Source organism: Chinchilla lanigera, unplaced genomic scaffold (genome assembly GCF_000276665.1).
Source record: "Chinchilla lanigera isolate Chin_1 unplaced genomic scaffold, ChiLan1.0 scaffold00038, whole genome shotgun sequence".
Classification (NCBI taxonomy): domain Eukaryota; kingdom Metazoa; phylum Chordata; class Mammalia; order Rodentia; family Chinchillidae; genus Chinchilla; species Chinchilla lanigera.
In genome coordinates, this window is record NW_004955439.1 from 11,033,302 (window position 1) to 11,048,902 (window position 15,601).

The 15,601-nt window shown below is 40.5% G+C and overlaps 1 protein-coding gene across 3 annotated transcripts in view; it reads right to left on the reverse strand.

Moving 5' to 3' along the window:
* Iyd (iodotyrosine deiodinase) overlaps nt 1-15,601 on the reverse strand; it is a 61,282-nt gene that overhangs the window by 34,505 nt on the left and 11,176 nt on the right. The window contains exons 2-5 of one of the 3 annotated variants that reach the window (XR_261977.2): nt 12,112-12,303; nt 10,212-10,371; nt 6,247-6,403; nt 2,926-3,046 (exon numbers count right to left, since the gene is read on the reverse strand). Coding sequence is in view for 2 of the 3 variants with exons in the window: in XM_005390590.2 (XP_005390647.1) it covers nt 3,124-3,306; nt 6,247-6,403; nt 10,212-10,371; nt 12,112-12,303 (692 nt within the window). In the remaining variant the exon portion in view is untranslated. Of the gene's footprint in view, nt 1-2,245; nt 3,307-6,246; nt 6,404-10,211; nt 10,372-12,111; nt 12,304-15,601 lie in introns of those variants that run through there. The other 2 variants (XM_005390590.2, XM_013517319.1) reach the window with 2 other exon arrangements.

Below are 15,601 nucleotides of genomic sequence, written 5' to 3' on the forward strand. Positions count from 1 at the left end.
AACATTGGCCAGAGCAATTAGACAAGAGAAAGAAGTAAAAGAAATAAGGATAGTAAAGGAAGAAGTTAAATTATTACTATTTGCAGATGATCGCAAAAACTCCACCAAGAGACTTCTAGATTGAATAACCAAATTCAGTAGTGTAGCTGGATACAAAGTTGACACTCAAAACTCAATAGACTTCCTGTACACATGTAACAAACACACTGAGAGAGAAATTAGGGAAACAACACTTTTCACAATAGTATCCAAAAAAATTAAATACTGAAGAATCAGTCTAACAAAGTAGCTAAAAAACCTTTATATTGAACACTATAGTACTCTGAAAAAAGAGATTGAAGAGAATGTCAGAAAATAGAAAGATACCCCTTGTTCTTGGGTAGGAAGAACCAATATAGTGAAAATGGTGATAACTTTCAAAATTGTTATACAGATTTAATTCAATCTCAATCAAAATACCAGTATCATATCTCACAGAATTAGAGAAAGCAAACCTAAAATTCATTTGGAACTAGAAGCAATTCTGGGCAACAAAGGCAAGTCAAGGGGCATTACAATCCCTGACTTGAAATTGTATTACAAAGCTACTGTGATAAAAACAGCCTGGTACTGGCAAACACACATACACACATCACAAAAAAACAGACCTGAGGATCAATGAAACAGATTAGAAGATGCAGAAACAACTGTAAATACAAGATGCAAACACACTCAGAGCCACCTCACCATTGACAAGGGAGCCAAACACCTTCACTGGAAAAAAGACTCTTTAATAAATGGTACTAGAAAAACTGACTTTTCACATGCCAAAGATTAAAACTAGACTTATACCTTTCACCATGCACTAAACTAAAATCAAAATGTATCAAAAATGTAAATATTAAAATAGAAACACTAAATCTGCTGGAAGATAGGATAGGTAGAACTCTTGGAAACAATGATATAGGCAAAGGCTTTATGAACAAAACCTCCATCTTACAGGAAATACCACAAAAAATCAACAGGTGGGATCCCATCCTATTTAAAAGCTTTTTACACAGCAAAGGGAACTGCCAACACAGTGAAAAGACAACACACACAGTGAGAAAAAATTTTGCCAGCTTTCCCTCAGACAAAAGACTAATATCTAGAATAAAGAATTTTAAAGAAATCAGTCTCCAAATTTAAAGACCCAATCCAAAAATGGGCATCTGAAATGAATATAGACACTTCTCAGATGAAGAAGTAGAAACAGCCAATAAATATATGAAAAAAACATTCAACATCCCTGGTCATTTGAGAGATGCAAATTAAAACAACACTGAGATTCCATCTTACTCCAGAAAGCATGGCTATTCTCAAGAAATCAACCAATAACAAATGCTGGAGGAGATGTGCTGAAAAGGAATCCTTCCCCATTGTAGGAGTGTAGAATGGTGCAACCACTTCGGAAATCAGTGTGCAGATTCCTTAAAAAGCTAAAACTAGAGGTTCTATTCAATCCAGCTATTCCCCTTCTTGGTATTGTCCTGAAAGAATTAAAAGCATCATACCACAGTGACATTTCTACACCCATGTTTATAGTGGCCCAGTTTGAGACAGCCAAATACGCATCAGCTGATGAATGGGTAAAGAAGATGTAGGGGTTTTTTTTGATATAATAGAATACTACTCTACTACTCAAAGAAGCATACTACTCAAAGAAGCATAAGCTTGAGACATTTCTAGCTAAATAGATGCACCTTGAGATCATATGCTTAAGTTAAATAAATCAGACACATATGTTTAAATACTTCATTTTTTTCTCTGGTGTGATGTAAATAAGGACCAAAATGTACACAGTGATCCCTCACCTGTCACAGGGGTTATGTTCCAGAGACCCCCTCGATAGGTGAAATTCCACAAAGTAGTGGTGTTATAATTACTTTTTCTATATATTTTAAGGCTTTATAAACCATACCCACACTCCTATAAACCTTTCCCACTCTTTTATTAACCTTTTCTACACTCTTATAAACACTTCATATGCTCTTAAACACTTTCTACACTCTTAAACCTACATAGTTTTAACAACATGTAAAATTCTATATGCGTACTGGATGTGAAGTGGACAAGGAGAGATGAGGAACGGATGGGTACAGTGCAGGAGAGCAAATAGACCAATGCTACAGTCACTGAGCCAATCAGCACCCAGGATACAGAACACAGTGCTGTGGTTGGTCGCCTTCCAGTCCATCAGCCAATAGTGTGTCATGTACAATCTCACGTTGGCAAACTTAGGCAAGCAGTAGTGCTGTACTGCGTTTCCATTGTGTACAGTACAGTATTCATCCACTGATGAAATACATACTGAATTTTATTTTGATTTAATATTCTTTTAATATGTTTGAGTTAACATTTTTATACTTTTATGTTGTTTTAAAATTTTTAGGCAAAAATAATTAAAATCATAAATATTATATGAATACCTATATACTACAAAATCCTGTGATATAGCAAAAACTCCATGGTACAGAATTAGATATATTTTCTTTAAAAACCAGTGATACAGCGAAGCCACAATTAGTGAATGACAATATAGTGAGGGACGACTGTAACAGATATTGGAAAATGGGAAGAAAATGATCAAAGGGGGGGCAAAAAAAGAAAGGGACAAGAAGAGACAGAATAGAAGGAAAAATGGAAACAAAGCTTTTGTAAATAAGGAGGGAAAGAGCGGTTGAAGGGAGGGGAGGAGAATGGGAAAAAAAGCAAGATATATTGGGTACAGGTGCAAATTCCCAATGAGGAATGTTATCATTATGTATATCTGAAATGTAAAATTTAAAATAATAAGTAAAATTTAAAACCAGTAAAATTTAAAATAATAAGGCATCTCAAACAATCAAATTTCTAAATTAAAAAAAAAGAGAGAAAAGAAGGAGAAATTGAAGCGCGTCTGCTCACCAATCTCTCACTCCACACGTCCCTGAACAGGACTCATCGGACACAAAGTGCTGGAAGGTGCAGAAAGGCGTCTGGACTTGGGGAGGCCTCCCCTGCGAGCCGTGCTGAGAGCCAATTTGCACTGAAAGAGACGAGCAGCCAGTACAAACGCAAATGTCATCGGAGCGCCGTCTGAGGGTCTCCGGGACAGGCTTCTGCCTACACCTTCACCATGATCTGATCCAGAGTCTTCCGTCTGAGGTCAGGCACCGTGGCCTCTTTGCTGGGGTACCCCACAGGGAGCAGCACCAGCAGCTTTTCATGTGAGGGGCGGCCCAGGAGCACCCGCAGACGAGGGCCACAGTTGAGGGGAGTGGTAGTGACCGTCACTAGCCCTGCATTCTAAAATAGGAGAGGGAAAGGGTGCGTATTAAAGTTAGAGGTGAATCCCAGCTCTGCCTTCAGCCGGGTGTTCTCACCCTGTGATGCCGTCCTGCTCATCCCGTTATTTCCCTGAAGTTGAGCAGGGAAGAGGCTGGCAGCTCACATAATGGGCGTCCTGAAGTTTACCCACATTCCTCAGCCTCCCTAGCCCCTGCCTTCTTCTAACCAAGCAGTCAGAAGCTTCTGGAAAAAGAAAAATGCTAGGCTTATTTTTCAGGGATGCTTAAGAAGTGGGAATAATTACTTTATGAAAAGGAGTTTGAGAAATCCAACCACAGCAAAGGAAATAATACAGATGGGAGTTCTTTTTACCCAAGAGATGAGGCTTTATCTGGAATATGATCTAAGTGATAATGGCAGGCTGCCAAAGCATCCTAGCCCTAATTTGCTACAGTTTTCCCACTAAATACCCTTTCCTAGACTCCAGTTATCAGACTACGGTTTGTTATAATGTCTGTAATACGAACATTTGACTCATAAATGTCAAAGGCTCTGAAGTGACTTACTTGGTCTCTTCTAAACATCTCTCCTGATAGTCTGATTCATCAAAAGTTTGGGCTGCCCAGGGGATTGTGCTCGAGGATACATGCACTTGGAACAAGCTATCGACTTTCATCGTGAGTTTGGACTGCCTCTATCTCACTATGGTTCTTCCCTTTTTTTACCATATCTTAACATAGTACTTGCATTTAGAATGGCTGAGTCCCAGATTGTCCAATGAGAAAGTACTTAATTGGATGCCATTTCATACACTAAGCATCTTTTAAAACATAGCTTTTACTCCACACTGAATTTTGTATGCCTTTGGCAGTAGAAATCTGTGACTATATAGAACGTATTAAACAATTCTGCTTGCTAATATAAAGCTGACCTCTGTTAGTATTTTATCTTCCATTTTCTCTTTGATGTGAGTCCTTTGGTCTTATCAGAGGTTGTTTTTTTTTTTTAAACCTCAAATCCTCAGGTCACCAAAGGGCTATGGATTGAATTCAGTAAGTCTGTGAACTTGAAAACATAAATGCAGGTTTACATTCATTAACCTCTAACTGAAATTTAGCATTTTCTTCAATTATAAACATAGGCAACAAATCGCAGTAGTGTTAACAGTGTCTATGATTTGTCACCAATGAAATTCACAGATATTTTCATGTATCAGTTTATAATTATTATAGATTTTAAAATATCATTATACACCTTACTTTAAAATTGTAGACTGACTAGTAGGTCTTGATAGTTAATGTATTAATAAAGATTTCTATATTTTTCTCTGACAAGCACGGGGAGTGTTGGTGACTACAGACCCATCAGTGGAAGGAGTGAATCACTCCTGGGGAAGTCACTAGGCCCAATGATGGGGTACCTAGTAGTCAAATGGGACACCGAGGGTAGAAGAAATCCCTCACTGATCTGTCCCCAAGTCTCCAAATAATGAACATCGAAGTAATAATAATGCGTAGCTTTCAAGAACTGCTCCAGTTGCCTCCTGCGCTGCTCATGCTTTCCCAATCAGAAGCCGACCCCAGCCTGGGCCAGGAAGGTCAGGAGCTGCTCCCGCGCATCATCTTGCGTGGCAGAGTTCCTGGTGGGGGCCTTCCTGATGTTCTCTCTCCTTACTAACGCTGACCACCCTCAGACTTACGCTGAAAGTCCTGGGCGTGGTGGCGCATGCCTGTAACCCCAGGTTGAGGCAGGAGGATTGCCTTGTGTTCCAGGCCAGCCTGCGCTGCATAGTGAGTTCAAGGCCAGGCTGTACTACAGAACGGAAAGGAACGCAACAGCCAACCCAAGCCGGGCCAGGCAGGGCAGGGCAGGCAAAACAGAACGGAACGAACGCTAGAGGGCAGCACACTCCACAGTACTGTGCAGTGGCAGCGGCTGCACGCTTCTGAGGTGGGGGGAGGTGAACTGAGCTCACACTAGGCTAGCACTGCTTCTTGCTGTGGTCTGAAGGCTGCACGGGGACTTCCTTATTTGTCTGCTTACAGACTCAGGAAGACAAATGTCAGCTTCTTCAAGACAATCTTTCAAGTGATCTAAAGATACGTTTTTCTTTCTGTGTAACAATGACCAAATTTTTCATTGAGATAATTTAGGATTGTGTGAGTGTATGTGTGTGTATGTGTGTGTGTGTGTTTAATAAATTGTTCCTTGAAAGTAGGATCACCACTCTTTCAGTCTTGTTTGCTTTTTTATCCTATGCATTCACCATTTCTTCCCACCCCCTCTGGACTCCATGCCTGACCAGAACCTACAGTTCATGAGACACCCACCCTCAGCGCCTCCAGGAATGTCACTTGCAAGGGGCCCGAGGAATATTAGGGCAGTGAATGGACTGAATGGCTTGAAAGGCACGCACAGTCCTGTCCCACTTCCTGCTGGCATTGCCCTGGCTACTATGTAGCTGGGAGGCTTTGCAAGCACATAGCAGTCTCAATTGCCATGCAAACCCAGCTTCTCCGGAAGGCGCTCTGTGACAGAGTCCTCCCTTTAGCTTTTAAGTCCTCCCATCAGCTCAGATAGCAAAAGCACACACATCTATGGAGTTAGACTCTGTTACTTTCAGGCACTGAAGTTCTGCATGTGCATCTGCCAGGCCCTTTAAACTACATGTCGTTCCACAAGACAGCTAAGGCAGCAACAATCTTTCTGATCCTGAAATGAGGTACAAGTGAGCTTGCAGGAGGATTTCCAGCCTGCTGAACCGTCACCCTCCTCACCCCAGGTTTCCAGGGTTGGTTGGTCTCCACCTCAGAGCTTCCTCACTTAGGAATCCAACTTTAGATAAACATTTCCACAAGACAGACCCACATGGGAAACTCGGCTAGGTTTTTGAATAAGCCCACCCTAGGGCCCCCAAGTCTCCCTGGTATCTCTGGGCCCTGGGAGCGGACAAAGTACCTGCAGCGCAGCGAGCAGGATGCCACAAGCGATGGAAACACTGATCTCATTGTAGTAGTGGATCTTTTTCTTGCCATTCGCAGCAAAACCGTGCACTTGCTTGAAAATGAGAATCAAAACAGGGGCGGTGTCCAAGTACTGTTTAATCCAACTGGTTCTGGAGAGCGGGGGAGATTCAGGAGGATATTTGCTGAGTGTTTTTGTTTTCTTTTACCACCTTAGCTTATTTATGATAGGAATGAAAACATGCTAACTTGTCTTTTATGTTTATGTTGGGAAAGGGTACTTTTTTTCGGTGTGCGTGTGCATCTTATCCATCTTTTTCTGTCCAACTCATTGAATTCAATAAACATGCATTTGTAAATTGCTGCAAAGCACAAAGATACACCCTTATAACCCAGAGGACACTAAGCCAATATTTACAAAAGGAAGCCTGGTAAGGGCTCCTGAAGAAACCAATTGCTTTGGGAACACACCACAATCTTCAATACTAATTTTTCGTAAGAAGACTCGGGGGAAGCCCCCCAGAAATGACCTCAAGCTGGACACTGACGACCAGGTAGGGGAGGCAGGTGGAGGGGCATCCCAGGCAGAGCAGAGAGGTGAGCTCGGGCAGGGTCAGGAAGAAGTCCCAGCAGGACAGGCATCTCCAGCAGCCTAACAGGATGGAGGGTGGGGTGTGTGGCAGGACACAACGAGCTAGTAGGTTCCGCACAGATAGGACCTGGCCCTGGTGTGTAGCTAACGGAGAGTTTTCACAGGCTCCAGGCAGAAGAATCACAGGATCAGGTCTGTTTCAGAAAGTGGACCCGGTGTGTTGGTGAAAGTGATATCGCCAAGGGCAGAATTTTGAATACCAATACAAAGTCACCCCAGAGAAAGGAAAAACTGACAGGAGACCACGGCAATGGCCCCAGCAGGAGGGAGGACAAGGACAGAGAACTGGGGGGGGGGCCTGGGGGAGGTGTAGGGCTTGGAGACAGAGTCCGAGTCCAGTACAGGAGCAGGCAAGGAGCCAACGACGATGGGAAGAGATTCAGTGAAACACTATTAGTCTAGTTATGAAGAAAAGAAGGGAATGTCCGAGTTAGTGAGAACTCCTTCACGGGAAGTGTAAATGTGGAGCCGAACATCCTTCTTGGTTCTGTTACCACGCCACATACGTCTTGGCAGCAGTTTCATTCTGCAGCAGATATTCAGAGGAGAGAACTAACCCAATGTAGTCATGGACTCCAGTGTTCTGGACTTGTTCCTTAGGAAATGTTGTGTTCTTAATTAGCAAGAGATGCTAATGGTTCCTTTCATTCTTAGCCTAGTTAGGGTTCACCGTTTAAAACACAGCACACTCACTTGTGCATTTTTCGTGTTCTTAGACTGTTAAAACATCCACGTTCCACTCTCAGAGCCGCTTCGCCATACTCCGGTGAGCTGGGGCCCCCTTGACTGTTACTGATTATTTTTGCTTCACAGAGAGGAAGAACATTCACAGTTTAGAAGATCAACTGTGGAGCTGGACTGTCTTGGCTGTTTGGGTAAGGTCCCTAGTGACAGGATCTCACTACGTTGATAAGTTGAACCAGGTGGGCTCAAATTTGTAATCCTCCTGCCTCAGCCTCTCAGAGTTCTGAAATCATAGTCATGTGCCACCACTCCTGGCTCCAAACTTTTAAATCATGGAAATATGAATACAACAGAGCTCCTTTTAATCCTCTTTTGTTTTACTCACTCATTTTCTGACATTCTCCAATCTCTCGGTAACACACTAATAGTGGCTTATTATACCGAGCAGACCAGGCAGCAGCTCTCCACAGTTCCCTCCCAGCCTTGCTGTCCCAAGTGAGCCGAATGCACCCAAGAGACTCCTGTATGCGTTCCCCAAAGTGGGTTCTGTTAGATTAACGTGACTTCTCTATGGATATTTTCATGCTTTAAATTCTGATTTTTACATTATTAAAAGTAATTTTTAACAGCATATAAAATAAAGAGTAAGTGATATAAATTATTAATTAAAGTATTAGATGAAGGTTAAGCAGCTTATCTATATTCTAAGGCAGGCCAATCCTTCAAAGCACCTTTGCACAATAGTAAGTACAATGTATAAGAAAACTGCATACCACTGGTAGGCTTTTCTAGTATTAATAATTATACTGTGTAAATGTGTGTGTCTTTTTGCCAGTAGATATGGTTGGATCTATGTACATGTATTGCCGATCCCATCCCAATCTAGAGTGTGAGCTCCACAAGGGCAGAGTTCTTTTCTTTGTTCATAAATATATCCTCAGAGCCTAGAACAGGGCCTAGCACACAATAAACATTCAATAAAGATTTACTTAATGAACAAAAAATAAAATAAAATACTTCTGCACCACTTACTTTGCCTAAGCAAATATTGGTATCTTTTGGATTTGTTAAATTTTACACAGATTTGCTATAACATCATAGGAGGCTGTTAAAAAGACAGCAGCAAATAGAACTGTTAGAAGACAGACAACTGGTGCCTTCTACTGGGATGAGTTCTCCTGCCAGTGAGCCGGAGGGGATGAGGCTCACAAGGGGAGTTGGCTCCGTGTTGTGTATCAAGAATTAATAACAGCTATGAATTTCAGAATCGACTGAAACAGGACAACAGGCAGATGCTCACCCATTACTCAGTTTAACAAATGGGTATTAGTTACCTACTTGCCTCAGAATGGTTCTAGGTGGTACAGTGTGAGGCTTTTAAAACTCAGGTTAGACCCTTTGTGTGTGTGTGTGTGTGTGTGTGTGTGTGTTGCTGGTTGGGAAGGCCTATAACTGGATTTTTAGAGTACAGATTTCTTAAAAATGGCCTGTACCATCAGAAGAAAAGTAAACCAATGATGGCAATGCTGTGGTAGTGGCTATTTTAGATGTGTAGAAAGTGTGTGTGAGGTACATTACGTGCCCGGGGAGCCAGCAATTCATTCCACCCTGGTCAAGGGACATGAGAGCAGCAGTGTTCTGCAGGCAGTGTGCACACCAAGAGTCCAACATCTCTCTAAGATGGAAACTCAACTTGATTTTTACTTCTCTCATTTCTTCTCATAAACAAGCAATGTGATTTATAAGTTCATCGTTAATATCCTACACTTGTTCCAGAGCACAATAATATGTTAGGAATCCACAGGACGTCACTTCTGATAAGTATCACAGGAGAAGATTGTCTTCTGGGGACAATGAATGAACCAGAAGCAGAGCCAAGAGACCTACCTGTGCTCTTCTAGCCCTAACCACTGGGCGAAAAGTCCGTTGTACTCCCCAAACTGAGATGCCATCATCCTTTCTTAGGCTACTGTCTCTGTGGGATGTTGGACGGCAGGTGCCACAGGTAAGGCCCGCAGTAGAGAGACGAAGGTATTAGGCATTTTCATATTCTAAATGGCCTCCCGGCAGGGCCTTCTGAAAACTGAGAGCCAGTATCATCACCCACATCCCTGTATTACACTAAATTCCACTCGGCTTCTTCCTTGGAGTCCATAGTTATTAATGCCCAAAAGATTTACTTGAATTAACTTGTCCTCAAACTGCTTGGTGAAGTTATTTTGTAAGATCCGATCACTTTAAGCAAAATACGATTTGCTTCATCAAGATTTTGACAAGTATTTCACAATCTTATGTTCCAGCTGGCTGAAAACTGAAGTGTTTCTTCAGAGTTGTATTCTAAAAGTTATTATTTGGGTCAGAACACATAAATTAAGTCAGGGGCAAGGCCCTGATAATTTCCTCCAGAGATAGAATCTAACTTTTTGGCACTTAAAACCAGGGTCAGATTTGATTCGTGCATGTTGTACACATACGTGTTGAAAAGCCACACCAAGGCACACTATGATGTGCAGTAAATGCATGTTATGCAAGTATAAAATAGCATTTAAAACCCAGAGCCCAACAAACCCAGTTACTTCATTTCAGGAAGTCAAACTGAACATTGCAGTCCACCACCTCTGTACCTCAGTTTCCTCAGGTCTGTCACCCAGCGGGCTCCCATTCTTTTCATGTAGTTTATTTTCTCCTCCTCCTCGATGATCTCCCTGATCTGATGCTTCATATCTGGGTCCGTCACCACCACAAAGGTCCAGGGCTCCGTGTGGGCCCCACTTGGGGCTGTTCCTATCACCCATTAAATTAAAATCAGATTTAAAACTGCAGGGCAGTGTGAGACTGTACTCAGTGTAAATATAAATGTTCACTCTGCCATGCCCAAATTGAAGTCAGATAGTCTGAGAAGCAAAGTGCCTGCCGGGGGACTCCTGCCTGCAGGGACGGACTCCTTTTCCTTCCGCTTCACCTCAGGTGTCTCGGACCTGAGGGAACTCATCGCTGCTGCTGCTGCGTTCACAGGGGAGAAAGCATTCCTAAGTAAGGGCACCACGGAAACTCAGTGGGACGTGACAGCCCCAATTCACCAGAAGGCCATTTGTTCTGATATTTTGAAAAAAGGTATTGTCATAAAGTTTACTGGGGATGAAAAAATCAATGGTAAAATGACTTCTAAACTATTTCTCAAAAGGCAACCAAACCAAACACTGTTTAGCGCCTCCGCCACCGTTCTGAGTCTCACCCTGTAGGATTTGGCGTCTTGTTGGGGATATAACAGGGATAGAGAGGAACAGTGCAACTTCCTGCTCCTGTGGGAGGTTGGGAAGTTCAGCCCACAGCTGGATCAGCTCCAGTGCCCCAGAGTGAATCCGTGTGGCACCCCTTCTCCGAGGAGCTTGAATTCCCAGTGATCTTTGTGGGGGGAGGTTGGGGCCAGCTTCTGACCCATGGGCCACCCCTTAGTCACAGAAATGGCCCACTGTTCCCAAGGGTGGGCCATAGTGACCCAAAGGTGGGATATTTCAGAAGCAATGATTTCTTCCTTCCTAGCCAGTAGTTGAGTAGAATAAACTCTACCTGTGGAGGGAGCGAGGCCTGCAGACTCAGTGAGGGTTCTTGGTTGCCACCCAACACTCCCAACAGCAGAAGTCATCACTGGTTGTGAAATAAAAGTCAAAATCTAAGCAGGAGACCTGAATTTCTACAGAGGGATTTCAGTCAATTTTGTACCTATTTCACTTGTTCACTAAATATTTGTAGCTCTAAACATAGTAAAAGAAAAATTTCTCTTTAATAAATAAGCCCAAATTTACCTTAATATCATATGGTCACATACAAATATATAGATATAGATAAACAAGAAATTTAGTGACTGTTGCTAGTTAAAGCACTCAGCAAGGGTTGGGGATGTAGCTTAGAAGTAGAGTGCTTGCCTAGCATGCACAAGGGCCTGAGTTCAATCCCCAGTACCACACACACACACACAGCACTCAACAATGTAATACAGTTGTATTCTTAATGGAAACAAAATATTTTATATTCACTTCCTTTTAAGTTAAACAATAGAGTCACAATGACCATATAATAATTTAGATAAGCATAAGACTGATTAGAGAGGGGGGCTGGGGATTTAGCTCAGTGGCAAAAGCGCCTGCCTGGCAAGCGCAAGGTCGTGAGTTCGGTTCCCGGTACGGGAGAAAAAGCCAAAAAAAAAAAAAGACTGATTAGAGGGAACACTTAGCAGACATATTCTTATAACTCTTCTCCTCTTTCTGTACCTCTCACCCCCGGCCCCCATAGAGATATTAATTTACATTGAAAATGAGTTGGTCTTGCTTTGGTTTACTTTGCAAAGTCTCACAGGTAAACTTCGCTAGTTCAGTATAGCAAAGTAGACATAGCATAGTGGGCTTTATAGGTCAATTTATCACTCTCACCTGCACTCACATGTTTGAATTTCAATATTGTTCCAGTAGTGTCACTCTAGGAAGGCAGCTGACACTTTCAAAGACCCAACGTGCAGTCACTAACCTGCTGTTTTGATGACATTATCAATGACTTCCATTGGGACTTGCTCATTACTTATGAACCTGACTGACCGTCTCTTACTGAGAAGTTCATAAAATTCCTGAGCTCTCTTAACCATTTCCTCCTCAGGATACCGGGTGTGGGAGAACGGGATGTGTTCCACATGTTCCTCTGACTCCTGCCATTCATCGCCATCTGCAAACAAGAACCAGAAGAGTTGCAAATTCAGTGGTCAATCCGTTATAATGTGGCCACGGGGAAACGGAGAGTTCCTGAAAATGTCAGGCTACGTAAGCTCAAAAAAATCAACAAGAAGACAAAGAGAAAGAAGGGAGGAGAGGGAAAGGGAAGGAGGAAGGGAGGGGGAGGGGAGGGGGAGGAAGGGGAAGGAGGGGTAGAGAAAAACAGAGGAAAGAAGAGGATGAGGAGGAGAGAAGGTGGAAAGGGAAGAGGTAAACCAAAAGAGGGTAGATCTACAGAATCCTGAACATTGATCTTGACTTGCTCTAAACTCTACATTTGTTATAAATCCAAAAAATAATAATTTTTTATCTACAAAAAGATGAAGATTTCAAATTTCTGCTAATGGTGGACTAGGTTATTTGAAATAATCCTCTGCCTGTTGAAAATCACTCAGATCATCAAATAAGGTGTTTTTTAAAGTTTTTTTCTAAAAAAATCATTGAACTTAAAAATTAGTAAGAAATTTTTTTATTTTAAAAATGAAAGGAGGAAAACATTAACAGACAGACAACCTTTTACAAAATAGCAAAAGAACAGTACAGACAATACAGAGTTACAAACAAAGTGGTAGGAAATTAACAATGCTTGTTGTATTACATATTGATATCTTCAAAGAAACTGTCCATAAGTCCCTGATTGATCAATATTACATGTCTCTATCTGTTTTCATAAGAAACCACTTTGAAAAATTAGTAAGAAATTAACAGACCCAAACTGAAGGGAAAATATAAACCTACAGAGGTTAGCACAAAATTACATTTTCCCCGATTGTATCTGCTAATCTCTATAACTTGAATTTCCATTTTTGTACTTTCAGTAATGAAGGGTAACCAAAATCAAAGCTCAGGGGTACACAAATGGGAAGGTTAGTAAACTGAAACCCAAGACTATATCCTTAGGAAAAGTGACAATTAATAAAATACTGGCCCTCAATGGTTTATATCATTTTGGGATATCTTGGCTCAAACTTGAACTTAGAATAAAGTAGTCCTGGATGAAAATAACCCAAATTGGCTAGCAGAAGAAAATGCCAGGATACAAATAAATTCAAGTACAATTACTAGCACCAAATACAATCAGGCACATAAAGAAATAAAATATCTTGAGCAAGAAGTAGCAAAATTAATAAAAAAATATAAAATCAGATGCCTAAAGAGTCCAAATACTAGAATTGTTAGGTTCAGAAGATAAAATACTTATGTTACTGTATGCAGGAGGAGACAAACACAAATCTATAGAGTACAGGAAAGAATAAAATGTGATATAGAAATAAAAAATAGAATGTTTAGAACTGAAAAATAACAGAATTAAGAACTTAATGGGTGGATTTACTAGCAATAGAAGGAAAATTATTGAACTGGGAGATAAGTCAGAAGAAAATATCATGAATGAGTGAAAAGATGAAATAAAAAGTATAGGGAGAAAAGGAGCACAGTAAGAATGTCTAATATAATTTTTTCATAATCACAAAATAAAAAGGAGAATGTAACAGAGGCAGTATTTGAAATCACAATAGATACCACCAAAATCCAGATCATTAGTAACTACTATGAAAAACTGTACTCCAACAAATTGGACAACCTTGAAGTAGTGGAAAGATTCCTAAACACATATGAATTACCAAAGCTGAAGCAAAAAGACAAAAAATCCAAACCATATAATAACAGACAATGAAATTGAAGCAGAAAAAAAACCCTACCAGCTAAGAAAAGCCCAAGACCTAACGATTCACTGAATAATTCTACAAGACCTTCAGGAAAAGCCCAAGACCTGAAGGATTCACTGAATAATTCTACAAGATCTTCTTTAAACTAGTCAATGAAATTGAAAGGGAAGGAATACTTACAAATGCATCCACAGAAGCTAGAACTACTGTAACTCCAAAATCAAATGAGGACCAACTAAAAAAGAAAACTATGGGACAATCTCTTTAATGAACATAGACACAAAAGATCCTTAACAAGATACTAGTAAATGGAATGCAACAAACCATAAAAATGACCATACAGCATGACCAAGTAGGTTTCATCCTAAGGATGAAAAGATAGTTCAATGTTCATAAATTAATAAATGTAATATATATAAAGGGAAGCAAGGACAAAAATCACATGATCATATCATTAGATACATAAAAAGCTTTTGGTTAAAATCCAACATCCATTCATGATAAAAATACTAAAGAAAATAAGCATAAAAGGACCTTATTTCAATTTAATAAAAGCCATTTATGACAAATCAGTGGCCAATATCATATTAAATAAGGAAAGGCCAAGAGCTTTCTTTATAATATCAGAAACAATACAAAAATGTCCACTATCACCACTCCTGTTCAATATAGAATTCAAACCATTAGTTAGAGCAATCAGGCAAGAGAGAAATAAAATGGATACGTAAAAGGAAGAATTCAATTTATCATTATTTGCAGATGCCATGATTTTTTACATAGAAGAGCCAAAAATTTCCACCAAAATAATCTTAGAACTAATAACAAAATCCAGCAATATAGCAGGACACAAAAGCAACACACAAAAATCAATAGTATTTCTGTACACCAATAAAGAATCCACTGATAAAAAAATTAGGAAAACAATACCATTTATACTAGCTTAAGAAAAATTAGGTGAAAAACCTCTACAATGAAAACTACAGTATCCAAAAAGGAGATCAAAGAAGATATTAGAAAATAGAAGGACATTCTCTGATCCTCAGTAGGCAGAACCAATATTGTCAAAATGGCCATACTTCCAAAACTAGTATATAGATTTAATGCAACCCCAACAACATTCTTCACAGAACTAGAGAAAATAATCCAAAACTTCATAGGGAACCAGAAGAGACCCAGAATAGTAAAAGCAATCTTGGGCAATAAGAGCAAAGCAGGAAGCATCACAATCCCAGACTTCAACTTGTATTACAAACCTACAATGACAAGAAACAGTATGGTACCGGCACAATAACAAGCATGTAAATCAATGGAACAGAATAGAGAACGCAGAAACAACCCCAACACATTCAGCTACCTGATGTTTGACAAACGGGGAAAGTGCTGGTGAGGCTGCCGGGAAAATGGAACCCTTTTACACTGCTGGTGGGAATGTTAACTAGTACAACTACTGTGGATATCAGTGTGGCAATTACTAAAAAAATAAAATTAGAAATTCCATTCAACCCAGCTATTCCCTACTAGGTATCACCCCAAAGAGTTAAAGACATCAATTAGAGTGATATATGCATACTCATGCTTATAGAA